Source organism: Danio rerio, chromosome 1 (assembly GCF_052040795.2).
Source record: "Danio rerio strain M-AB ecotype USA chromosome 1, GRCz13ab, whole genome shotgun sequence".
NCBI lineage: Eukaryota > Metazoa > Chordata > Actinopteri > Cypriniformes > Danionidae > Danio > Danio rerio.
In genome coordinates this window covers 37,776,805-37,804,707 of record NC_141021.1, presented here as the reverse complement: position 1 = coordinate 37,804,707, position 27,903 = coordinate 37,776,805, and the positions used below count along the sequence as shown (strand labels likewise).

Genomic DNA, 27,903 nt, shown 5'->3' with positions numbered 1-27,903 from the left:
GCATTTGTTGCTGCTAAGGGTGGCCAATCCACTTATAAGGTTAGGTGGTAAACACTTTTTAACAGGACTATGTATTTTGATTTCCCTTATTAATAAAAACTTGTTTGTGTGTTGTGTTATCTTTAACTAATATTTAAATTTGGTCAATGATCTGAGACATTAAAATGTGACAGACGTGCAAAACAAGAACACTGTTTAACACCATTGTAACTGGTACTCAGATGAACACAATTAAAATGTGGGAGAGATAGCATGGCATAGAAGCGCTTTCTGCATACCAACATTGTTAGTCTTTTTGGACCTTGCCACCCAAATTAATGCTTGATAAGGAATTTCCCCATGCATCATGGGTAAGATAATTGCTACACATAAATTGTTTGCTGTGTAAAACAATATGGTTGTTTTTGTTATATAAAATAACAAAAAAATATAACATTTTTTAGTAGAAATTGCAGTATAGGCTTAAATTTAGTTACCTCAGATTTAATTAGTTTCTTTGTAAATCAAATGCTGCTGGACAGAACTTGGCCTCATGTAACTTTTCCATGCTTGTTTTATACTAAGAATATAATTGTAAGGTTAAACAGCAATGAGTGGTGGAATGTGGCTAGTAAATGCTGACCTCTTTTGGAGAGTTCTTGGTGTTGCAACAGTAGATGCAGATGACACACACACAAGCACGCACGCACGCACGCACGCACGCACGCTCACACACACACACACACACACACACACACACACACACACACACACACACACACACACACACACACACACACACACACACACACACACACACACACAAAAACATATACATGCACTGAAATCCATAAAACAAATACAAAGAAACTGTCTGGAAAAAAACAATAATGTATATTCAGCTCTAAATGATACCAAACCAGCAAAATGTAAAAAATTAAAAAGCAATATTAACCCTATAAAGCCTGCTGTATCATATTTAACAACATAAACTTTTAGCTTTCAAATTACAATTATTATAAACACCTGACTGAAACATGTTTAAACATTCCTAAACATCATTGTAACAGTTTTAATACTAAATAAATGCCATATTCAGTTTGTGGTATGTGTCCATTTGTTATAAACTTAATAAGATTATTACAATATAAATTTAAGAATTTTCTTGATAAAACATGGTTTTGAGGAATATTCATTTGAACTTCTCCCAATCATCAGTAAATGATTGGGAGAAACCAGTCATGTGAACATAACACAAACAAAGCATTTAATATCATCCTACTATTAACACAATATGCATTTTAATTGTCTTTGTATGTTGCTAATAAATTTCATTGATTCGCATGACAAGCTAACAGAAGTTTACCTTTACGTTATCTTTTGGACAGTATAAATTACATCTGCTGTAATTTGCTTATTCTCTTTATCCTTCTGGGCCTCTTGGCATATTTTTAAAAACCTTATTTATTAAATATAATACAAAACCTTGTTTGTAATCTAAGGCATTTTACATAAATGTCAATGTCACAAAAGCATGAAAAAACATTTCTCTGACTATTATTGCTCTCTTTTAAACATTTCATTCATTCATTCATTCATTCTTTCATTTTCTTTTCGGCTTAGTCCCTTTATTAATTTGGGGTCGCCAAAGTGGAATGAACCACCAACTTATCTAGCATATGTTTTACGCAGTGGATGCTCTTCCAGCTGCAATCCTTCACTGTGAAATTAATAATTTTATTGACTACATAAGTTAGTTTGCATGCAGATGTTTTTGCGAACACACTGTAAAAAGACATGAACATTAGAACAGACTAATGTTTATTTACACAAGTTGAGCAAACATGGTATGATGAAGAAAGTAGACACAGTTCGTGATCTAGGAGAGCACGGTAACTCTCTTGTTAGGAATGTCTGCTCAAAGCAAGCAGATTGCTAATTCACCAGGAACGTTTCTGTGTGGAGTATGCATGTTCCCTCTATTCACATGGGTTTTCTTCAGGTGATCCGGTTTCCTCCACAGTCCAAAGACATAAGACATACTGTATGAACTGGATAAGCTAAAACCGGCCACAGTGTATGTTTATTGTGTGTTATTGAAAGAGTGTATGGGTGTTTCCCAGCACTAGGGGATCACCAATTAGTGTACTCTCAATGCTGGTTTGTAGTATGAGGGGCATTTGCTAAATAAATAAATAAAAGAAACATATACCAGAGTAATTGGCAGTTCATTCCAAAATCAGAGAGAAAGCTGAAAGAAAGGGAGTGATTTTCTGACAATACTTTCCTTAAAGAAATATGTGATATGGGAGAACACCTGGAACAAAAGAGCATGAGAAGTAACAGGGGAATAGAAGCAATCTCAAAGGTAGGTATGGGGCGGTATAAGATTCTTACAGTCTAAAAATATAACGGTTTCACAGTATCACAGTATTGAAATTACTACTCTAAAATATGTTGTTTTTAAATGTCTGGGTAAAAACAACAACACCCCCCCCCCCCCATTGAACACAATATATTTTACAATATATTTTAAAAAACCTTTAAAATAATTTGGAACAGTAGTTTTTGATGTGGAGGGTCTTATTCAGCTGGGGATACTATTTCCATAAAAAACTAAATAAAATTGTTGTAAAAAACATGTAAATAATAAAAAAAACATATATCATAGAAATGGTATGACAAAACTTTGGTGGTTTTAAAATTTTGAATTTTCCAAACTGCGGTAAACCTTGAAAATGGTTATCGTCCCATGCCTACTCACAGCTAAATGGAGCTGGTTAGTTCTTAGGGTTTTTAAAAATTCAGGGTCAAGGATGTCAAGGTATGGGGTGAAACTATTGCCAGTTCTGTTGTAGAAAGAGAGAAAGTTGAGTGATAGGGTTTTAGTTGTGAGACATGGAATAATAGGTGATAATGAGATCTGTAGCATGTCACTTCTACATGCATATGGCTCCCTGCAGATGATGTTGAGCTGAGTCCAAGACATCTAACTATCCTGGAACCAGTAATTGATGAACGGAACTCAATGGAAAAGAATGAACATTCTCAATCTATGCAAAGAGCTGGCTTCAGGAGATTGAACAGAAAGGACAGAGAAAGCATCCAATGACTAAAGGCTCCTACACATTGGTACGTTTTTTGCGTTTATCGTCAGCATTTTACGAGACGTTTTTCAGTGTTCAAACCCAAGCGCTTTTCACTCGCATCAAGCAAAAGAGTATGCTAAATCACTTTTTTACGTTAGATGGCGCTGCACAACTTTAAGCTTCTGACATCCGCTCATAACACAGAAGAGGAGGAGAGGAAGTTTGCACGTTTGTTTATAAAGTTACTGGTTACTTGAACAAGCATGGATGGTTCAAGCAGCAGCTCCAGCTCTAGCGATGAAGAAATGATTATTGTTCACCAGTGCAATAAGCAGCTCCATTTTCATATGGCCTCCGGGCATCTTCTTCAATGTGTGCTTGCATTGACATTTTTGCGCTTGAGCGCCTCCAAGTGCTGTTTACTGTAACTTCAGCAGTTTCGTGCACGTGAACAAAACTGCTGATCTGATTGGTGGAGAAGGTTCTGATGCCGCGCGTCAAAACAAAAAAACGAGCATGAGGCGTTTTTTTTTTTAAATGACGCTTTTGCACCTGATGTTTTGCTCGTTGGTGTGCACGATCACATTGACGCCCTTTATTTACTCACGAGACGTTAAATGTCGATGGAAAATGCGAGCAAAAAACGTCTCGGTGTGCACGGGTCTAAAGACACTGATGTCCATCACAGCATTTGCAGAAGATTTTTATTGCTTGTTCAAACAATCAACAGTTAATGTGTTTTCTGTTTAGTCCACTTGAAGTTAACTTAATTGTTTTGTGTGGGGAGAACATGAGGAATTGTGTTGGTGTAACTACCTGGGAAATAGGTGTGTAGCTCCCAGCATGCTTTGTATGGGACCGGATTAAGAGGAGAGAATATTGTCATGGTTTATGGGTCTGTGTGTTCTTTCTGTATGTTATGTGTTATGCCTGTGTGTTGTGGTGTGCAAGGGTGGGTGTGTCTGTTTACCATTTTCATGGCAGCGTGCGTTTAGATCAGCTGACCTAATCAGCAGGCTCCAGCTGATGCCTCTTTGCTGGCTATACACTAACTGTTAAATGGCTTGTCATTGATCCCAGTTGTAAGAGCAACAAAAATAACTTGACTTCTAGTTGATCATTTATAAAAGTGGCAGAAGGTAGATTTTTCCAATCATCTGTTGAACTGCATCTCAATCATCACAAACATGGCAGAAGACCTACTGGAACCCGCATGGACCCAAGATTGTCACAGAAACCAGTCAAGTTTGGTAAAAGAAAAATAATGATTTGGGGTTACATTCAGTATGGGGGGCTAGAGATCTGCAGAGTGAATGGCAACATCAACAGCCTGAGGTATCAAGACATTTATGCTGCCCATTACATTACAAACCACAGGAGAGGGCAGGATAGAGCTCTTTCTCATACTGCAGTCTCCACATCAAAGCTCCTGAGAGCAAAAGAGGTCAAGGTGCTCCAGGATTGGCCAGCCCAGTCACCAGACATTCTTGAGCATGTCTGGGGTAAGAAGAAGGAGGAGGCATTGAAGATGAACACAGAGAATGTTGATGAACTCTGGGAGTCCTGCAAGAACGATTTCTTTGTCATTCCAGATGACTTTATTAATAAGTTATTTGAGTTATTGCAGAGATGTATAGATGCAGTCCTTCAAGCTCATGGGAGTCATACACAATATTATTTATTTCCACTGCTCCATGACCTTATTTTCCATACTGTACATATTCTTTACATTATTTCTGTTAAGTGACAAGACTTTTATCAAAGCAAAGTCAGATCTTACTGTCCTAATTAAATAATTTAAAATCAAAGCATGATCATATTTTATTTTGGTTAAATAAGCATTATCTAGAGGCTTTTGCCTTTCATTTAAGCCACTTCTTATACCAAATGATCAACTAGAAGTCAAATTTTTAGTTTGTTTAGTGTGTAGTCAGTCTGTGTTTTACAGCTGGTTATCAATCCATTGATGTTTTCATGTTTCTGTCTGTTTTATGTTCAGGTTTCAGGTCTCTGTAGTCTAGGCTGTCAGATAATGTGTTCGTAGGACCTGTGGTAGCGCTCTGTTTCTGGACATTCTGATATGTCTATCTTCCTTTTTAAGCATTTTAGCACTTGCTATTACTGTTGCACTTCATTAAACTGTCCTTGCAGTTGGTTTCTTTCATGACAAATATTTTGAAAATAAAAGTAATCAGGTGTTTTAAATTTAGAGAAAGGCTTGCTAGAGTGTAGTAATCGTTTTGTGTCTGATAAACACCCATTTAAGTAAAGTGCTACCAAGAAAGATTTTACAGTTAATTTAACCTACACAAAGGATAGGAGAGTAGTCAAAAAAGGTGCAATTTTCATGAATGAAAAGTAGTTTGTCTGTTTGTTTGGGTGCGTTCTTCAATGCCTGAAATGTATTTGCTTGTGAAATTCACACTTGCTGTCATTCACTAGCTGATGTCACTGCACTAAAGACTTTAAAGTCTCATTTCAGCATTGCCTTACCACCCGGAATGATGAAGGCATCCATCAGTCTCCTGATTGTCATCTGTGGACTGAGTGAAGCTTTGTTTAGGGAACATTTCTTCGTGAATATTTCCGTGAACTGGAATGTCGCTCAGAGTTACTGCAGGACATATTATGAAGACTTGTCAACCATCACAAGTAAAGAAGAACAAAGGTCGCTTTTAAGTTTGACAAATAACACATGGCTCAAATGGATTGGCCTTCACAGAGAAGTGACGAGCAATATCAGCTGGCTGTGGCCTAATGGAAAGTCAATTACCTTCACTGCCTGGGCCCCAAACCAGCCTGATAATCTAGGAGCAAATCTGTACTGCGTTGCAATTATAAACAAGTGGTTTAATTTGAACTGTCTTAATCTAAAACCTTTTTTCTGTAGTAAAACCAGATTCATTTTGGTGAGAGAGAAGAGGACATGGGAGGAGGCTGTGCTGTACTGCAGGACTCACTATAATGATCTGGCAAGTATGACTACTGACAGACAATTACAACTAGCAAAAAATGAGACAATGAATTCCCAGACAGAAAGTGTGTGGACGGGTCTGAGATATCTGCTTGGTGAATGGTTCTGGGTTAACGACGAAACTCTACAAGATCAGATCTCACTGCCAGAGTGTCCAGCTCAGCCCTATCGCTGTGGAGCTCGCAACACAAACACTGACATGTGGGAAAACAGAGACTGTGAGGAGAAGCTCAACTTCCTCTGCAACTGAAAGGTAATTCACAAACAATACATCTAAACAGAAGGCTGGTCATGATGAAGAACATTTTGAACTGGAACCATCAAAACTATAATCAATGAAATGTCAAAAATCAAATGTTACATTTATGTATTTTGGCCTTTTTTATTGTGTGAATTTTTTTTCTAGAAAATATAACTTTAGACATTCTATTGACCATTAGTAAATGTGTGGATGCCTTATCCTAATAAACTTAAACTCAATTTATTTAACAATCTGCTACTCTAATAACATGATAATTTGTGTTAATACATAGTCAGGAAATTTTTCAAAAAACTTGTTGCTTATGGTTACACTGAAAATATATCAGTTTACTAGCTTTTTAACTAATGTTAGGAATATAAAAGTGAGCACAAATCGCAGCTCTTCTGAATCATTTTAAATACACAAACTACTGTTGTGGCTCCAAAAGGCAGATGCTTTAACTTTGCATACTTTGTATGTGTTTTAAATATTGTCACTTGTTTGGAAAGGTGTGTATTTTGCGCTTTCTTTCAATGCACCTGCTAGTTTTGCAAACTATTTCTAGTTCTCCCAGAAATGTTTCGATAAGAAGTTTTTTTTAAAACAAATCTGTCTTTAGAAGAATTTGGTAAAACTTTAGTTTAAGACACAATTCATTCTATTGATACTGGCTTTAATTACCTGCCTGTTAATGGGATATTAACATAAAAGTTGTAAAGTATGATCTTATTCTATATCCATAAACCTACACAGAACCTAAACCAAAACACTGCATTAATAACTATTAATAAGCCGCTAATTAGTAGTTTAATTAGCTAATAGTTTAGTTAAATTGTATTAATAGCATGGATTGTGACTTAAAATTAAGTACAACAGTACAAGTACCTAGCAAACCAAGTACAATAATTACAATTATTAAGCCGCGTACACCTTAAAGATTGAACTGTAATGTTTTTAATAGCTCATCCAATTAATTTCAGAACTTAAAATTTTAATTTCTTCTACAAAAATTAATAAAGTAATTATCTTTAAAATCATGTTGCAGGATTAATTTAAATATTTTCCTTGTAAAATATGAAAGCCCTATGTAATTTGATCAAAAACACTGCATGTCTTCAGTAAATCCTGACCTTAGTTTGTTTAAATGCCAAAAAAGGTTTGCTCTATTATTAAATCTGAATTCTTTATTTTCGATCTTTTTTTTTGTGTGTGTGTGTTATCAGTCACCTTTGATGAAATATTGGCATAACTAACTTTTTCTATGTATACTGTGTGGTCTTTTGTACTATTGAACCTAGTGTCTGGAATAAAGAGAATATTGTGATATTCTGCCACAGTCAAGTCTATTATGTCTGTTCAGTCTTTGCTTGTGCTTGTCTCATACCTGTTTTCTGCTCAGCCACCCTTCTGTTGATCGCCAGCCCTGTTCTCCACACTCGCCGGCTTCGGGACCTGCTCCCCTGTCTCAGATATTCGAAGCAGTGCTTTTGTTCTCTTTTGTGTCCAGATCTCTGTTCCCCCAGTGATGGCTGGTGAACAGCAGATTGTCTTAGGTAATTTTCGAATTTTAATAAACTCTTGATTCAGAATTATTTGTGCGGTCTATCTGTCCACTTCTTGACAGTGGTGGTGCGGCACACCCATGATTAGCATTGTATTTTTAGTCTATTATTATTGATAAACACATTAGTAGGTCAGTGATATATACAGTTGCTCTTGCTCTGTTAAACATCTTTTGGAAATATAAAAAAAAATAAGTCAATCAAAGGGGGGCTAATAATTCTGACAATTCTGACTGCACACACACACACACACACACACACACACACACACACACACACACACACACACATATATATATATATATATATATATATATATATATATATATATATATATATATATATATATATATGAACAACAATAAGTGAATAAATAAATAAACAGAGCAGGAGGGACCAAAGTTGTGCTTATACCATGGGATTACAATGCCCCCGACATTTTAAAACTACTGTATCTGTGCTGCAAAAATCTGTAGTTTGTTCACACATTCAGTCATTTACTTATTCATACCAAGTTGCAAATGTGCTGGCAGTTGCAGTTATGCCCAGCTCGATCTCACAAGGTAACTACAGTAGGTCAGTTTAAAGGCTTATTTAGATAATTCACACAACTTCAGCCCTATTAAACTTTTAGATTTTTAAAAGAAGGCATGTCACCAAACCCCACCCCTGTGCAATTTTACAATGAATCATACAAATGAAATCATGCTAATTCATACAAATATTAACTTAAAAGTTTTGAATTGGCGTGAACTTGTATTGGCTGTGATTTCAATTACTGCAGTTTAATGATTATTTCACATGTTCCAGTTTTGAATGCACTCTTACATCTAATTACACTTTATTTTAAGGTACTATTCTGACTAATAATAAAGCATTATCTGGCTTAACAGGGTACTAATCTGCTACTTATTAATAGTCAGCTAATAGTTGGGTTTAGGTATTGAGTGGGATTAGGGATAAGGTCATTCTTTATAAGTAGCAAGTACTTAATAGTTAAATTTGGCACTTAAACAAAAATGTTAACATTTCAGCTTGTTTTTTTTCTGTGATAGGAAAAACATGCTAATCATTATTCAGAAATAATGTAAAATATGTACAAGAGTGATTTATAATAGCATGAAGGTTATGTTGGTTTCTCAAGATACCCTCTGGGTGCCAGGCCTTAGTAATTATTTGCATCTTTTTAAAACAGGGTTACACTTGATTTAGACCTGTACAAACTTGAGTTGTGTTTGGACTAGATTTACATTCTCTAAGCAGAGTTGGGTGAAGTACACAAATCAATGCCCATATGGAAATCTGATATATGAACATTTGTTAACGTGACGTCACAGAAGACAAAAAAAGGAGTATAATTAGCCTTGTCTTCATTTTCAAATGCAGTAAATGTTAAACATTTTTTTGTCTTCCATGTTACATTTTTTAGCCAAATATCTAAACTGTGGACTGCAATAGTTTTTTACTGTAAATTACAGGTCTTAATTAAAAAGTAAATCATGAAATCTTCAATTTTAGTAAAAGTCAAGCTATTTTAGTAAATGGCAATTATTTGCTTCATCCATATATTTGTAAAACGTAGGAAATAGATACATTTTGCATCATACAAAGTACTATTCATAATCAAATTTGTCGAAATATATATATATATATATATATATATATATATATATATATATATATATATATATATATATATCCCCCTTTTTTTTTTTATATTTCCCAAATGACGTTTAAAAGAGCAAGGACATTTTCACAGTATGACTGATAACTGATAATATGTTTTCATCTAGAGAAAGTCTTATTTGTTTTATTTCGACTAGAATAAAAGCAGTTTTTTTTAAAGTCAAAATTATTATCCCCTTTAAGCTTTTTCGATAGTCTATAGAGCAAACCATTGTTATACAATAACTTGCCTAATTACCCTAGCCTGCCTAGTTAACCTGATTAACCTAGTTAAGCCTATTATTTACTGTCATCATGGCAAAGATAAAATAAATCAGTTATTACAGGTGAGTTAATAAAACTATTATGTTTAGAAACTTGTTAAAAAATCTTTTCTCAGTTAAACAGAAATTAGGGGAAAAATAAACAGGTGGGCTAATAATTCTGACTTTAACTATGATATAATGTGTGTGTGTGTGTGTGTGTGTGTGTGTGTGTGTGTGTGTGTGTGTGTGTGTGTGAAATCCTAACATGAACTTGTATGTAGAAACATGTACTGTATAGCAATAGCGCATTATTATTGTTTAATAAATCATTACAAACGAATATATGATATTGGTTATATTATATTTATACACAAATAGTACACAAATGTATATACAAATAACTTTATATCCAACCAAATGGCAATATTATTAAACTATTATAAAACTAATGTAGAGACTTTGGATCAAATATTTATGTAACGAAGGGGCTGACACAGAGGGATCCATTTGCAGTATTTTTATTAAACACAGTTTAATAAACAATAGCACACAGATGTTATGCGTGCGCAAACTCACATCAAACACAGTAGTATGTAGTCGTTTGGCTGGTGGCAGGTAAACACAGGATGAGTTAGCAGGCATGGGTCAGAGGCAGGCGGCTAGTATCAGAGTCGGTAATCAGACGAGAGTTCAAAGGCAGGCGGCTAGAATCAGAGTCAGGATACAGGCTGAAGTATGAGGCAGGCGGCAGGTAAGACTGGGTCAATAAACAAAGCAGGATCACAACGGGAAGACAGACAAGGATGAGAACGCTCAGTAGCGTTAGCCGGGGCAAAACAAGACTTCGCAATGAAGTGGCGTGTGTGTGCTGCTTATATGTGTGTGGAGTGTGATTGTTAATGTGTGTCAGCTGTGACTGCACTCAGTGTAAATGGATGACGTAATGTCAATAGTCCAGTGATGATGACCTCTGCTGGCCAGGGAGGGGAATGACTGGGACCGAGTCGGTGACAATTTATTTACATTCAATGCCGCTGCATTTTTAGATATTTTTAAAATCTTTGTTCTATCACAACAAAAATGTAATAAATAAAATTGGATTGGGATTTTCTTTAAAAATAGATTTTCCATCCACCCTCCTAATCGTACTAAGGGTGCTTTCACACATACACTTTTGTTTGGAACCATTCTCGTTTGCCCAGTTAGCGCCGTTTGTTTGGCATATGTGACACCACCAATCGCACTCGGATCCGCCCCAAAACAATGGATGTTTCTCAATTCCAAGAACGCAGAGAACGGACTTGTGTTCTTATGGAGACCGGTCTTACCAGGTGTCCTCGGAAGAACGAACTCATGCGCATGCAGCTGGCAGCAATCACAATCAAAATCAATTGTGACTAAGAATGCCAGCCCTGCGTTGCTCACCATCTTTTCACTTTCAGAAACCTCATATGCAGACTGAAAAAGAGAGAAAGCGGCCATTTTCTGAGAGGATTATTTCTCCCGGTTCTAGTGCAAACAGCAGCATTCGAGCTAGGCTTCTCCTGTCTCTGGGCATTTCGCTGGACCAGTACTTCAAGAGCAGTGCAAATAAAGCAATTATCCTAAAAGACCAACACAGTCTTAAAGTGCATCTTTGCAAAGACGTAGCTCCAACTGTGCGTTTCTGGATGTGGTGGTTCCCTGTCCCTGGATGATGAACATGCACACTGTGTTGCATGCCTGGGGGTCCTACATGTTAATGCAGTGCCTGCAGGCAGTGCATACTGTCACTGCGATGGTATGTCTCTTGCGCAGCTAAGATTGCAGCTTGCTTATGCAAATGGGGCAAACCATCCCTGTTGGGCGAACCTCCTCTATACCAACACAAGTAGCAGTTGGCACTTGGGCAGATCTGATGGTTACAGTAGGGGTCAATCCACGGGTTTGCAGACCTCCCATTCTTCAGCATACTCCATCCAAGCTTCAAGTGAGAGAAGCGCTCCATCCTCCAGACTGATCGCCCTCTCACTTGATGACACCTAGGATTAGATGCTCATTGCTGCATCGGAGGGTGGGCTGTCATGTTCTGATAACAATTCGGACCCGTTTCCTCCCTCAGGGGTGGTAAGTGAGGCTCTGTATTTGAAATTAGTATGATGGCTGTGCTAACATGGGCTGCTTTAGCACTCAAGCAGGAGATGGCTTGTCCCCCAGCTGCCAGATTAGACGGGTGCTACGGGGCGGCTGAAAGAAAGGGGAAACCCCCTAAGCCTCTCACCCCCTTCTTTCCGGAGGTGCACAGTAAGTTCACGCAGTGCTGGAGAGCACCTCCCTCGATAACGGAGCAGCCAAGGGGCACGGGGGAATTACCCAGGTCAAGCGTGCTATCACGTTCAATCTTACCTGCATAACACAGTATGCCTCGGCTCCCGTCCAAAGCATGTAGGTTGTCTGCGTCCCTCGGGGCCAGAGCCTGCACTACTGTAGGCCATGCTGCTTCTGCCTTGCACGTTTCGCTTACATACCAGCGCTACCTGGTGCAGACGTTGGTCGAGCTGCACAAGGGAGGTTCCGACCCAGGCTTAATGCACTATGCACTGCAATGGACTATGCTCTGAGAGCCACCAAGTCAGCTGCGAGTGCCCTGGGAAGGATAATGGCTAAACTTGGCTGATATGCATGAAGTTGTTTGCTTTCTTAACGCACCCATGTTCCAGGCTGGCCAGCTTGGTGATATCGAGGGTAAGTTCATCCAGGAATTCATCATGGTGAAAGAGCACGCCAGATGGATTGCTCCATATGAGACCCCTTCAGTGTTGACTTCATGATCAGGTCCCCAGACAGGCACATGTGCTGGTCAGAATGGACAGCAAGGGTAGCGATGATGGCGTATGTCAACCACATGGGGGTATACATTCTTGTAACATGTCTCAGCTCGCTCGCCGTCTGCTAATCTGGAGTCATGCGTGGCGGAAATCACTGTGTGCCATTCTCATCCCCAGTGAGCTCAACTGTGCAGCCATTTCACTATCATGGCAGTTTCCATGCCTGGGAGAATGTTGGCTCAACCTCGGGTGCTTTGGGTGCACTGGTTAACACAGCTGGCCCAGTGGCATGGGCAAATACACATTTTATCCAGTGAGCCTACTTGCACAGATATTGTGTAACGTCAGCGAGGACAAGGAGCAGGTCTGTTTATTGCGCCACTCTGGCTCAACTAAACGTGCATATCAGAACCCTCTGTCATTGTGATGGCCCCTCGCTGGCAAAGCACTTTCTTCTCTGGGACAGGCACCATTTGACAACCACACCCGGATCTCTTGAACTTCACATGTGGTCCATAGATGGAGCATGGAGGACTTAGGTGACTTACTGGTTTGGTGGTTAACACCGTCACTCAGGCTAGAGCACCCTCTACAAGGCATGTCTACGCCCTGAAGTGGTGTCTATTAACTGTGTGGTGTACTTCTCTCCGAGAAAGACCCCAGACATGCCAGATCAGTGTGATGCTATCCTCCTTCAGCTAGCTAGAGCTAAGGATTTCCCTTCTGCATTAATTCCTGCACTGGGAAAGAATTGCCTCATCATCCAGTTCCCAGAGGCACGAGACAATGAATGATTAAATCAATCCTGCTCCTCTCTCATGCCCTCTTGGACATCTTTCTGTAGGCGAGGTCTGCTCAATTCACTCAACTTAGTATCTTTAAGATTTCTGTCCAGGTAGACAGTTCTGCTGGTCGCAGTGACATCGGTCAAGAGGGTCAGATAACTGGAGGCATTTTTAGAGGCATTACCCTGGCCCACCTAGGTTCCTATAGTGCTTTTTTTCAGACCACGTAGTGAACCTGCAAGTGCTGCCCAGGAAGAAGGTAGACCCAGTTATTTCTTTGCTGTGTTCTCTTCGCACATTGCGCTATATGACCGCATTTAGAGCTCATGACTCCAAGCAGCTCTTTTTCTGTTATGAGCAGCAGCCGGGAAGTATGCCGCATCCATACTGAGGTTGGCCCACCAGATAGAGGATGTATCTCCCTTGGTTTGAGTGCAAGGGTAAGCCTTGTCCCCAGGAGTGAGAGTGCACTCCACTAGGAGTTTCACCTCCTCATGGGCATGAGGACATGATGCCTCTCTATCAGACATTTGTAACCAGCTATGGGCTGGTTAACATTAATACATTCCTAAGATTCTATAATTTTGAGTAGAGTCGTTTTTCCTCAAGTGTGCTGGATGATGCCAGTAAATTAGTAAAATCAGCATGGTGTTGAAACACGCTGGCTGAACCTTTCTCTCTTACACAGAGATACATGCACTTTTCTTACTCTGCTCAGTTGAGTTACCCATTCGGCAAACCCTACAGAGTTCCTCTGAGACCCCCAGCACCTGACTCAGCAGAGAAGCCAAGTGCTTGGCCCATTACATTGTTGACATGCTTTATCTGTCAGCCCACGTTATTAGCTAAGGTGCCTGCTTTACATGATCCCCACTCTTGCGATCCCATGTGCTTCACTCAGCCAAGATATAGTTCCCCAGTCTCCAGGGGAACAAAAATGCTGTTCTTTTGCCACAGTGATTGCGCCTTAGCTGATTGCTGTGGTTCGGCTTCTTCAGTTAGGAAAAGGTGCTGAGCGACGCATGGCTGGCATTCTTATTCACAATTGATTGTGGTTGCTGCCAGCAGTGTGTTGGCGCTGCAAATTTATTGGTATTTCATTGGTTCATTTTATTTCAGATGATTGGCTTTCTGGCAAAATCCCCATAGTGGATGTTTAGCATTTCCATTACCCCCTCGGGGAACAAGGCTTACAAAGTAACTCTTTTATTTTCCACAATGGCTCATAGCTAATGAAGTCAGCTAAACTGGGGAGGATTCAATTTTAAAATAATAATTATATCAAAATGAAGAATTCAGAAAATTTTAAAATGCAGACTGTCTCATGTGAGCGTTGGACGGGTGATAGAATATTTTGTACAGTACAGAAATCCTTACATATATGAGAAGTACCTAAAAAGATAGCTTGTGTTGTTGCACACAATGTTTTGATTTATCTCTTATACACTCTCACTAAAGTCTCTCTAATACAGTAAGACTTTGCGAGTCTAATCCAACATGGCATAAATAAATTATTAGTGCAAAATAAGTCTCTTAAATGTAGCTTGTGCTGTATGTGCTTATTTGCAAGTGTTTTGAATGAGCTTACTTTTTAACTGAACACCAGAGGATCACTGGATAGTTTGAAAAGGAAACTTGGAAGGAGGCATTTCATTCAAAGCAAAAAAATGGAAACTTTATTTTTGTTTTTTCTCCTGATTACTCATGGTGGACTTTCAAAAGTCACACGAGTCCATGTTTTTGTGACCGACAGCCGAAGCTGGGAAGCGGCACAGTCTTATTGCAGGCAATATTACAAAGATCTGTCCACTGTCTCTAGTAGTGAGGAAAACAATCGTCTGCAATCAATGCTGGGAACAAGAAATTATCTCGGTTGGATTGGTATGCACAGGAACAGATCAAACCTAAGCCAGTTTATATGGTCTGATGGGGACTTAGAGACAAACTACACTTGCTGGACATCAGATGAAATTGACACAAGCAGCGATTGTGTAGGTGTTGATGGCACAGAATGGGATGTTTATGAATGTGGAAATAGTCTATCTTTCTTTTGCTATTTAAATACTTTGGTGATGGAAAAAAAGACATGGGATGATGCTCTTGAGTACTGTAGAGATCACTACACTGATTTGGCCACTCTGACCACTGATCAGCAACTGAGAACAGTAAAAAGTAATCTAGTAGGACAAACGAGTATCTGGATTGGTCTCCGGTTTGTTGCTGGAGAGTGGTACTGGATGAAGAGTACTGGGCTGGGTGTGCAACTTCCAACCTGTCCAGCTTTACTCTATCGCTGTGGAGCCCTCAATATAGCTACTGAGATGTGGGAGAACAGATACTGTGGAGAGAAGCTCTACTTCCTCTGTTACTAAACTTGAGGATGGATTAAAGAGGTAAATAGGCAATTAACGTATTCTCATTTTAAAAATAGATTTGTAGATTTTAGATTAATATATATATGAAGAGTTCAGATGCAAAACCCTTTAAATGCAGATTAGATGTTTCTTTTTTTCTTTTTCTAAATGTTCTGAAATGTTGGTTTATAAACAGACATGGGTACTGTATGTCTCCTAGTATTTTTTTTAAAGTTTTGAATATTTCAAGATTACCAAAAAGGGCATTTTACTGTTACAGATTCCCAGGAGTTCTCTCATCCAGAAGATCCAGAATGTTTCTTTCACAATATTATTTTATTGTCTTCCAGTTGTAGAATTTATATAATTTTGTAATCCTTGGCAACATGTCTTGTTATTAATTTATTCATTTATGCAAACCTGCATATACCCTACATATATTTAAACATAATAATAATAGTAATAATCCAAGTACCAAAAGTGAAATACCTTGTAAACATTACTAAACATTTAGTGTAGTAAACTTCTACAGTCAACTAGTCATTTCTATTTTATATCTGCAAAAATGTGTAGTTTGCAGGTTTCCAAGTTTGTAGCTTTGTAAAATGTAAGACTTTGTAATATGAAATGAATGTTAGATTAGAAAGTTTTAAGTTAAAGATTACATATATTTTCTATGTTCAGTAAGTAAATAATAAAATGGAATGTGAATTTTAAAAATATTTATTGTTGTTTTAAAATATACAAAGAAACCCCTAAAACAATCTATAACAATTCCCTATCTGCCATACCCTTAAATTGCAAAAGGGATAGTTTTTTATGTAAATAGAATGAATGAGTTCTCTAATTTGCAACATAATCTGACCTCTCAATTGTAACTTACTTAGATCATTGGTTCTGATCCAATAATAAAAATTGTAGAACATGTAACTGATTGTTTAATCTAATATGCACTATTCTCACAAGACATGTGCACACTAAAGCATGTTTAAGAAATGAGAAAAACAATGCTTCTTAACTTCTGTTTGATAAAAATTCCAATGAGCTGTTAATATGAGACTTTCTCTCACTAAATCACTTGAATCAACAAGCTGTTAAATGCAGATTCACGTGGCGTACTGTAGTGATCAGTGATAAAGTCAGGAACTGATGGGAATCAACTTGTGGAAATTAATTTCCAATTTAAACAAATGCTGCAGAGTTAACACTAAACTCTGACTCTTTTCTTAAGCTTATCAGAAAGTGGCAATTGAGACAGGCACCACTGTCTTTTGTTTATCTGAAAGACAAAGGTGTTCAGAGCCCAGAACTTGCAAAACAGCTTCTTGATCCAATCAACATCGTCTCAGACGCAGAGAGACGTGAATCAGAGAATACTTCACTTAAAAAAAAGAGACACAAATGGAAAATTTCACTTCATATACCTGTAGATTCAAATGATCATGTATATATTCAATATGCACTGCTTGAAATACTCCACTGTGTGAAACTTTGCTTATTAATGTTTATATTTGAATGCTTGGGTAAAGATCAACATAACATAGTGATGTTTAGACTATATATTGCAAAGAATGCCTTGGGTAAATTATATGTGATTTGGAAAGTGAATTATGCATAGGAAAATATTTAAGAGTCTTAAATAGAATAACAGTTAAACAGTGGTCTAAGATCATGCAAATTTTATTCACACTAAGGATGACACTTTCCAGTGATCAACTCACAGGATCATCCAATCATAATGCTGGATTTGAAAGACAACATCCAAAGCGTGGTAGTAACAATGAAAGGTGTGTATACCCAGGAACTCTACGTTCAGTGATAAAGACGTCGGCGTGTTCCCGACATCATAACCACCACCTCCAGAAATCTCCATTTCTGCATGTTCCAGAATCTACAGATTTCTTCTTCTCAAAGCTCAAGAGAGCAAAGTCTGCTCATTCCATGTTTCAAGATCTGCAAAAAGATTCAACTTCTTCCAACCACTCCATCAATGGCAGAAATATAAATATTCCACTTTCCAACCCTCTAAATAAGACCTAGGGATAGTGTGTTTCAGAATAAAATGTTCTAAATAATTAGATGTGTATAACTGTTATTTTTTTAATAACAAAAACGTTCTCAGTTCTTTGTTATTATAGAATAAGGTTTACCTTACCTTAACTTAATCACCTTCATCACTTGCCTATGCACTTCATTTATTGTACATTAGTAATTGTAGTTACCCTTGATTACTATTTTGTTAATAAATACACATTTATTACAATTGTGTCTTCCTTGTGTTGAAAATAAAAGTCTTTACAAGTCAGACAATTTCATTATCCTTCAGATTTTGCCAGACAATATTGTTTAGTTATTTAGCTGTTATTTCTACATTAATTGGTGCCCCCGCATGAGGCTAAAAAATCAATATTAATATCAATACCATAATATGGATTTTCATATTTGATAAATCCAATTATCACTACATTACCAAACAATTCAATTCAATTCATCTTTATTTCTATAGAGCTTTTACAATTTAGATTGTCAAAGCAGCTTAACAAAGAAGTTCTTGTAAATGGAAATTGAAACTGAGTCAGTCCAGTTTTCAGAGTTGAAGTTCAGTTTAATTCAGTTCAGTGGTTTAAATTTCACTGCTAAAAGTTAAAAACACTGAAGAGAAAATCCATCCATGCAGAGCTTTACAAGTCCCAAACCAAGCAAGCCAGTGGTGACAGTGGTGAGAAACAAACTTCACCAAATGATGAAAGTGAAGGAAACAAAAACCTTGAGAGAAACCAGGCTCAGTTGGGCACGACCATTTGTCCTGTAGCCAAACTTCTTGTGCAGAGCTTCAGTCCCGGTGCTGGGGCTGGAGAATGCTGAACGCCCATCGTGGAGAAGCTGCAGGTGTGAGTAGGTCACCAGCGGGTGTGCAGGCTGGCCCACGAGATCAATGCAGAGACTCGTCTGTCACTGGGCCTTTCAGCAATCAGTCTCGTTCTCTCTATTCCTCCTCTTACACGCCACAGCATCTGCTTAGGATACAGCCTGGTCCAGGATTATGGAGACCTCTAGAAGTTCTCTATGGTTGGCATCATCTCTTCACAGGACTTGGATCACATCAATGGAGCTGCACAATCTCTAGAGGCCTCAGGATGAGTATCACCAGGTGGAAATAGAGAACAAAGAAAACAATTAGCATATCTGCTGTTCATAGTGTTATATATATATCGCGATAGAATTCTTTTCAATAACGCTGATTTGAGTTTTATTTAGTTTTTATTTTGATATAAATTTTCATACATATATTTTACTATATTTCTAAGATCTTATACATTGTATCATTTGTCACTGAGTGAAGGTCACGCAAGTGACATCACAGACATGCTGCCAGCTCTCAGCAGCAGAGCAGTTGGTTAGCTCCATTGCAAAAAGTTTGCCCTGAAGAATGCAGACGAATTGGTTAATGCGAGGAAAGACTAATGCAGTGGTGTGAAATAGGTATGGGTTTTTAAGTTCTGATAATTTTATAGTTTCTGTGCTCTGCTAAATGTGTGGGAGAGAGATGCTGACCTGCATCAAGCAGGTCGCACACCAGAAGCGCCGCTCGGCGCCGCGACACGGCGCGTACATGACAGTTTAAGGTATCACACACCAGACGCGCACATTCGAATGATATTTAACATGAAACTAATCAGATGGCGCTCTGTGGCGCGGCTGAAAAATGAACTGCGTCCTGAGCCGTCGCCGGGCGCCGCCGACAGCCGTCGACTTGCGGCGCCGGTGTGTGTATCCTGATAGAAACCTATGTTTAGAATTCTAAAATACATGGCGCTGCGTGGCGCTGCGCGGAGCGCCGCCGAGCGGCGCTTCTGGTGTGCGACCTGCTTCAGGGACACATCAAATCTGTTCCACCCAATAGAACACACTGAGTCAGTAGCAATGAAAGAAATGAAAAGAAGATGAAAGAAGACAGTTTAAGCCAACCTGTCGCCTTATCACCATCCACCTTCCCGACACAGAAATCAGCGGTGTCAGTAGAGAAGGCTATGAAGCAAACAGATGGCTAGAGGCGCTTTGTAGGATTTAAATTAAACTTCACTTAACACTTGCATATACTCCTATAAATTACTTGCATATAAAACTATACTATTGAATGTTCAAAACATGTATGAAACTTGTGCATATACATATAAATTTGATGCATTCATATTGCATACATCCACTTACAAACGCACATACATTAACACACACACATACATAACTCGATCCTCGCATAAACACCCAAATTAACACTCACATACACATAAACTCGCTGCATGACTGGCATATAGCACTCGCACAAGCTTACAAAAAGAAATTCACAGACATATTTATCAGGAATCTGGTTATTGCAAAGCTGATGAAATAGAACATGATCAATAGAGGTATTCTATCAGTTAAATAATGAAAATGTGTTATATAAAATAATATAAAATATTAGATGACATAAATAGACTATATAAAATATCTAAGAACTATTTAACAGAAGTACTGTTCTTACTACTCTAAGAACTATTATTATTATTATTATTCTTTTTCTATGTTTTTTTAAGATGTGGATGTCATAATTATACGATTTTTGTATTATTTCAATTGTCAAATATTCAGCATATATATATATATATATATATATATATATATATATATATATATATATATATATATATATATATATAAAACACTGATAAAAGTTTCTGTTTACGTTGGTCAAGCTAACCTCCATGAACTATCTATATATTATTTTTATAAATAAATAAGCCAAGTCTGAGAGTTTTAGTTTTTTGACAGTTTTTTACATTTCTTTTTTGTAAAGGCTAAATACAAATAAAAAGTGAACATACATTTTTTTTTGTATTGTTTATATATATATATATATATAAAAAAAGTTAAAAGAGCCTGGAGGAATTATTGACTTTGCGTATTCAGTTTGCAGAGATTTGTAGGTACAGACACCTATTGTGTGTGTTCTTGGCAGTTTTCCTGTGTTTTTAATATATCGATATCGGAATTATATCTTATCCACCGAAAAAGTTTGAACTAAGTCTTTCTCATGAATGAATGCAGCACACTCAGCGACGTCACAAGGCACTCCCAGGTACAGACGTCCAGACTACAAGTTGAAATACGTGCTAATCGTAATCGTAAAAATCATGTGCGTTTAGAGCCGGAAAAAGAATTGATCCATTCACCTCTCAAGTCCTCCTTCGGGTCTGAGTCATCCATTCCTCACGGGCCAATTATATGCGTTTAGAGCCTGAAAAAGAATTGAACCGTTCATCACCTCTATCGGGTTTGAGTCATTCTGTCACGTGATGAATGAACGACTCAAGAACCAGAAGACTTGAAAGGTGAACTAATTGTCATGGCTCCTATCGACTCAGACGGTGTACATTGGTTAAGATTATATGTGACTTTATATGTGACCGCCAGTGTAACGTGAATGAACCACTGACATTTTAGGACATGAAAAGGTGAGCTGAGCAAAGAGACAACAATACCTTTATAGACAAAAGGGCTAAACATTATATTGTTTTTTTCTCCTCATATGATTGTATTTATGACTTATTTGTCGTGTGATCAACCTTTTGGGCTAGTTGTAGATGTGTTTGGAAGCAATTCATAATATTTTAATAATATTTTGGCAAATTGAACCAAATGAAAAAATATTTGTTTATCTCGATGAACGAGACTCAAAGATCCGAGTCAGTAAAATGATCTGATCTTTCCATTACTAAAATCAAAGTCGGGGAGGAGCCGGAGCCAAATTTTGTTGCTGTCTTCATATCAAATTTAAAGGGGACAGAGACGATAATTTGGTATTCAGTTTATGAACTAATCTGAAAAGTTTTAGGGGGGCTGAGCAGAAATATTGGGGGGCTACAGCCCCTCTAAATATAGTAACGCTCATGTTTGGATTCAAAAAACAGCACAAATATATAGCTAACAGTCAAAACAAACCTCTCATATGTGTCTTCAATCTTCACCAGCACATGTAACCTCTGTTCGAAAGTAATTCCGTCATTCAGAGTTCATAATAGTGCAAAAGGCGATGATAGTAATTAAACAAGGCAGTTTGTTCATGTTTTATGTTGCAAAAAGCATAATTTGCTGCTCTGTTAATTCTGGCTTCTACTTAGTTTTTTTTTCGCGCTTCACTCTCGCACCTGTAAAGATAGCTTTACAACTGTGTGTGTGTGTGTGTGTTGTTGCACTCATTGTTTTGATTTATATTTTATGTCACCGTACTCTCTTTTGCTCTGCGTTGTGTAGTGAATGACGAGAGGACACCATTTTCAGTCTGCACAGAGAATGTTATTATAAGATTGGCAGCTTCAGCTCATTACATTAAATGTACACTCCTTAGTTCAAGGTAAAGGTGGAAAAGAAGAAAGGCGAATGAAAGATGGAGGAAACGAGCGAGAGGCGCCGCGGAAGGACGCGAAGACAGGAAAGGGAATGAGAAAACTAGCTCTCACAATTACAAAAATCAGCATGTGAACATTGACAATCCACATATTACATTGTCAAAATAAAAATCATAACTGCATACCTACACAGAGAATGTTATTATAAGATCGGCAGCTTCAGCTCATTACATTAAATGTACACTGTCAACAAAAATGACATTCTACAATATAACAAATTGTTTTTACATCAGTAAATATAACAAATGATTAAAATTAAACTTAAATATGCATTTGTGTGTTTGTTAATTATGGCCAGAGCCAAATTCATTTTGGAACAGGTAGAGCATACCTCCTTAGTTCAAGGTAAAGGTGGAAAAGACTGCTCAAGTAATAGTGCAACAGGTATGGCTGCTTGGACTATACCACCTTGACGTTAACCCAAGGGGGGGGGAAAGAGGTGAAACCACTGTCACTTTACAGACTCTTTTTACATTTATATTGTGAACACAAAACAATTTTATATGAACAGTAAGTAAACTGGAGGAAAATATAGTCGAATCAATATACCCGAAATAATCCTGTTACACTTACACAATCTCACTTAAGTCTCTAATATGTTCAGACTGCAATAGCCTAATCCTACATTACATAAATATATTAGTAGTGCAATTAAAAATAAAAACCTTTTTCATTACATGTGTTAGCTAATGTAAGTGTTAGTGTAATGTCAAAACAGCTCAGAGTCAGAACTGACAAATAAAAAATACAATAGAAAGGGAGATAGAACATGTTTTCTGAACCAGTACTGGAATTCAGGTTGCCCATAGTGCAACCTATAATTGTCACCAGCCCTGATATATACACACAGTAGCTAGCTTATGTATATCACCCAAAAAGAGAACATTTCAGAAAAAAAAAAAGTTTCCTTAATGATATACCACAGCCTAAACAATCTGTGAAAATAATTAAAACTAAAAGCACAACTAATATTGGTTCAAGGAAACAAAGAAAGAATGAAAGAAAGAAGTCTTGTACGTGAAGTATTTGCTGTGGTTGTTGCTCATTTGCAAGTCTTTTGAATGAGCTCACTTTTTAATTGAACACCAGAGGATCATTGAATACTTTGTGAAGGAAACTTGGAAGGAGGCATTTCATTCAAAGCCAAAAATGGAAACTTTATTTTTGTTTTTTCTCCTGATTACTCATGGTGGACTCTCAAAAGTCACACGAGTCCATGTCCTTGTGACCAGCAGCCTAAGCTGGCAAGAGGCACAGTCTTATTGCAGACAATATTACAAAGATCTTTCTACTGTTTCTAGCATTGAGGAAAATATTCGTCTGCAATCAATGCTGGGAACAAGAGTTAGTCAAGCTTGGATTGGTATGCACAGGAACAGATCAAACCTGAATCAGTTGATATGGTCTGATGGGGACTTACAGACAAACTACACTTGCTGGAAATCAGGTCAACCTGACACAAGCATCGACTTCAAATGTGTACAAGCTGAAGGCACAGGATGGGATGTTTTTGGATGTGGAAATAGTCTATTTTTCTTTTGCTATTTAAATACTTTGGTGATGGAAACAATGACATGGGATGAAGCTCTTGAGTACTGCAGAGATCACTACACTGATTTAGCCACTCTGACCACTGAACAGCAACTGAGAGCAGTTAAAAGCAATCTAGCAGGACAAATGAGTATCTGGATTGGTCTCCGGTTTGTTGCGGGAGAGTGGTACTGGATGAAGAGTTCTGGGCTGGGTGTGCAACTTCCAACCTGTCCAGCTTTACTCTATTGCTGCGGAGCCCTCAATATAGCTACTCAGATGTGGGAGAACAGAGACTGTGGAGTGAAGCTCAACTTCCTCTGTTACTAAACTTGAGGATGGATAACAGAGGTAAACAGCCCATAAATGTATTCTTATTTTATATAGATTTGAATGTAACACTTGATGTAGTAATTTAATTAGCTTTGCAAGCGTATTACTTTGTTTTATTTTTATATGTAATAATTATCTGCACTAGATTTAGATAGATCTAGAGTATTTTTACCATAAAATGAACTGAATTATGGATGCTTCAAAATTAGTAACCAAAAAGAGTGTGTTTTGCTGTTACAGATTCCCAGCAGTTCTCTCATCTAGAAGATCCAGGATATTTCTTTCACAATATTATTTTATGGCAGTTGTAGTATTTATATAATTTTGTATTGTGTGGCAACATCTCTTGTTATTTTTTCATTCAAACATGCATATACCATACATATATTTAAAAACAGTAATAAGAATAATTCATATACTCAAAAGTGAAATACCTTCATATATGTAAACATTTTATTCACACATTGTAAAAATTACTATCACTAAAGCATTGAATGTAGTACGCTTTTAGTCAACCAGTCATTTCTTTTTTTATAATAGCAAAAATTTGTAGTTTGCAGGTTTTCAAGTTTTTAGTTATTAAAATGCAAAACCTGCAAATACCCTTCAATATGAAATTAATGTTGGAAAATTAAATTTTTATGTTCAGTCAATAAATAATAAAAACATTGTTTTTGTTGTTTTTTTAATATACAGATAAACATATTGAACAATCTAAAATGTCCCATCCTCCATACTCACAAACTGCAAAAGTAATAGTTTTCAACGTAAATAGAAAGGAGTCCTGCAATTTGCAACAGACCCTGACCTCTCAATCGTACCTCAGATCTTCCAAACATACCACCAGCTCTGCATATTTCCTCTCTAATCAAACCCAAAGAAATATTTTGTTAAACCATTTCCCAGTCAAGACGTAATGCATTGCAATGATTCCATATTTTCAACATGCTCATTTGCTACATTCTGCTCCATTGCTTTTTGGTTTCCATTTCAATTTTCTTTAATCTGTTCCAAATTCTGCATCCCACATAATCTACATTCCATAAACATCTGATCTAACTTTTTATAATATACAGTAGATGCCAAAAGAGATGTCCAGCTAAAAACAATATGTTGCTGTATTTAAATGTATTGAATTGATATAGATATTTAACTATGGAAATTCAGCAGAAACACTTGATCCCGCTTACCTCTTCATGCTGGGTGTGGACCTAGACACCTCCTTACATTTATTTGCATATATTGCAAATGATCTTTTTTGTGAATTTTAACAAAGTAGCAAAATATTTTTTTAGGGATTAAAATGGAAGTAAATATATTTATTTTTAACTGGAAAGATATACTGGTGATGGAAAATATGTGGATAGATAGATTCAATTAGAATATTTAATGCACTGAACATGAGAAAGATCAAATGCCTTAAACTGAAGAATTATTAAGAGAATTGTTTTCATCACATTCTGTTATCAAAGTAGATTAAGAAATTTTCATATGAAAACACGAACAACATTTACATAAGTTTATATGTGAGTATAAATGTTCCGGTTAATCTGGGTGTGGACATTGAGACCTCCTTACATTTATTTGCATATATTTCAAACTTTTTATACATAAAATGGACATTTCATCATCTCATACAACACAAGACTATTCAACATCTCACAGGAAAGATGAAACTCTACATCCTTCTCCTGATTGTCATCTGTGGACTGACTAAAGCTTCAATCAGACAGCATTATTATGTGAATAGCTATAGGTCCTGGACTGAAGCTCAAAAATACTGCAGGACACATTACACAGACTTGTCAACTGTCTCAAGTCAAGAAGAACAAAACAAGCTGATACATCTAGCAAATCAAACATACATTTGGATCGGCTTGTATAGGAACACATCCAACAGTAAGCAGTTTCTGTGGTCTGATGGCACCCCATTTTCTTTTTCCAACTGGGATGTTGGTCAGCCCAGTAAAGTTTACACGTATGGAGGTCAATGTGTTATCACCAATCTCAAATGGCTGAATGTAAACTGTAATTTATTAATTTCTTTCTTCTGCTACAACACCTCATTTACTGTTATTAAAGAGAAGATGACATGGGAAGAGGCCCTGCTGTTCTGCAGATCTCACTATAGTGATCTGGCCAGTTTGACCACTGACAGAGAATTACAACTGGCCAAGCAAGTGACTGTGGAGTCTCAGACTGAAAGTGTGTGGACAGGTCTGCGCTTTCTGCTTGGTGAATGGTTCTGGGTCAACAACAAAACTCTACAAGACTCTCAAATCTCACTGCCAAAGTGTCCAGCTCAGCCCTATCGATGTGGAGCTCGCAACACAAAAACTGACAAGTGGGAGTACAAAGACTGTGAGGAGAAGCTCAACTTCCTCTGCATCTAAAAAAATACTTTGTGGATTTTATTTTAGCAAACAATCAAATAATAAAAACGTAATTATTTAGAGGTTGATATATAACGTAGCTTTTTTTGTTGTTGTTTTTTTTTTGCATTATCATGCCATATGGACTTTCAAAAGTCACACAAGTCCATGTTATTGTAACTGGTAGCCTTAGTTGGGAAGAGGCACAGTCTTATTGCAGGTAATATAACAAAGACCTTTCCACTGTCTCTAGTACTGTGGAACATAATCGTCTGTAATCAATGCTGGGAACAACAGTTAAAGCCTGAGCTAGTTTATATGGTCTGATGGGGACTTACAGACAAACTACACTTGCTGGAAATCAGGTTAACTTGACACAAGCAGCGATTTCAAATGTGTACAAGCTGAAGGCACAGGATGGGATGTTTTTGGATGTGGAAATAATCTTTCTTTTGCTATTTGAATACTTTGGTGATGGAAAAAAATGACATGGGATGAAGCTCATGAGTAATGCAGAGATTACTACACTGATTTGGCCACTCTGACCACTGAACAGCAACTGAGAGCAGTTAAAAGTAATCTAGCAGGACAAACGAGTATCTGGATAGGTCTCTGCTTTGTTGCTGGAGAGTGGTACTGGATGAAGAGTGCTGGGCTGGGTGTGCAACTTCCAACCTGTCCAGCTTTACTCTATCGCTGTGGAGCCCTCAATATAGCTACTTAGATGTGGGAGAACAGAGACTGTGGAGAGAACCTCGACTTCCGTTGTTACTAAATTTGAGGATGAATAATAAGGGTAAACAGGCCATAAATGCATACTTATTTTAAAAACAGATTTGAAATCCCATATTTGATGGAGTAATTTGATTAGCAATGCAAGTGTATTACTCTGTTTCATCTTATTATATAACAATTATCTACACTAGATTTATTTGCTCCTTTTCCCTAAATGTTCTGAAATATTGGTTAAGAAACACACAAGTGGGTACATTTCCTTGTATTTTTTACCAAACCATTAACTTAGTTATGAATGCTTCACAATTAGTTACCAAAAATATATACCATACATATATTTAAACATATTAATAATAATAATTCATACCTAAATTTTTAATACTTTTATGTGCACAAATTATTCACACACACTGTAAAAGTTACTTTCACTAAGCATTTAGTGTGGTAGACTTCTACAGTCAACCAGTCATTTCTATTTTATAACTGCAAAAATGTGTAGTTTGCAGGTTTCCAAGTTTGTAGCTTTGTACAAATGCAAGACCTTTCAACATGAAACGCATGTTAGATTGGAAAATTACATGTATTCTCTATGTTCAGTGAATAAATATTAAAAAAAGAATCTAAATTTAAAAAATACTAATGCTTTTGGATTTTCTTTTTAAATATACACAGAAACCCCTAGATCAATCAATAATCTCCCATCCTCCACATGCACTCACAAACTGCAAAAGTAATAGTTTTTCTAAATAAATAGAAGGAATG

At 37.2% G+C, this 27,903-nt stretch overlaps 3 protein-coding genes across 3 annotated transcripts in view; all 3 read left to right on the top strand.

The window, feature by feature from the left end:
* Window positions 1-27,903, top strand: part of znf827 (zinc finger protein 827) — a 789,732-nt gene that overhangs the window by 740,232 nt on the left and 21,597 nt on the right. The gene's annotated exons all lie outside the window — the stretch shown is intronic.
* On the top strand, window positions 3,237-7,821 carry LOC147846929 (putative C-type lectin domain family 20 member A). The gene is made up of 3 exons (XM_087236554.1): window positions 3,237-5,263; window positions 5,301-6,295; window positions 7,683-7,821. The coding sequence occupies exon 2, from the start codon at window positions 5,570-5,572 to the stop codon at window positions 6,290-6,292; it is 723 nt and encodes a 240-aa protein (XP_087092680.1). The 5' UTR covers window positions 3,237-5,263; window positions 5,301-5,569; the 3' UTR covers window positions 6,293-6,295; window positions 7,683-7,821.
* On the top strand, window positions 22,636-26,448 carry LOC147846928 (putative C-type lectin domain family 20 member A). The gene is made up of 2 exons (XM_087236552.1): window positions 22,636-24,052; window positions 24,275-26,448. The coding sequence occupies exon 2, from the start codon at window positions 25,705-25,707 to the stop codon at window positions 26,425-26,427; it is 723 nt and encodes a 240-aa protein (XP_087092678.1). The 5' UTR covers window positions 22,636-24,052; window positions 24,275-25,704; the 3' UTR covers window positions 26,428-26,448.

Excerpts from the sequence above, each read along its gene's own strand:
- LOC147846929 (XM_087236554.1), top strand. The coding sequence starts at position 5,570 with ATGATGAAGGCATCCATCAGTCTCCTGATTGTCATCTGTGGACTGAGT.
- LOC147846928 (XM_087236552.1), top strand. The coding sequence starts at position 25,705 with ATGAAACTCTACATCCTTCTCCTGATTGTCATCTGTGGACTGACTAAA.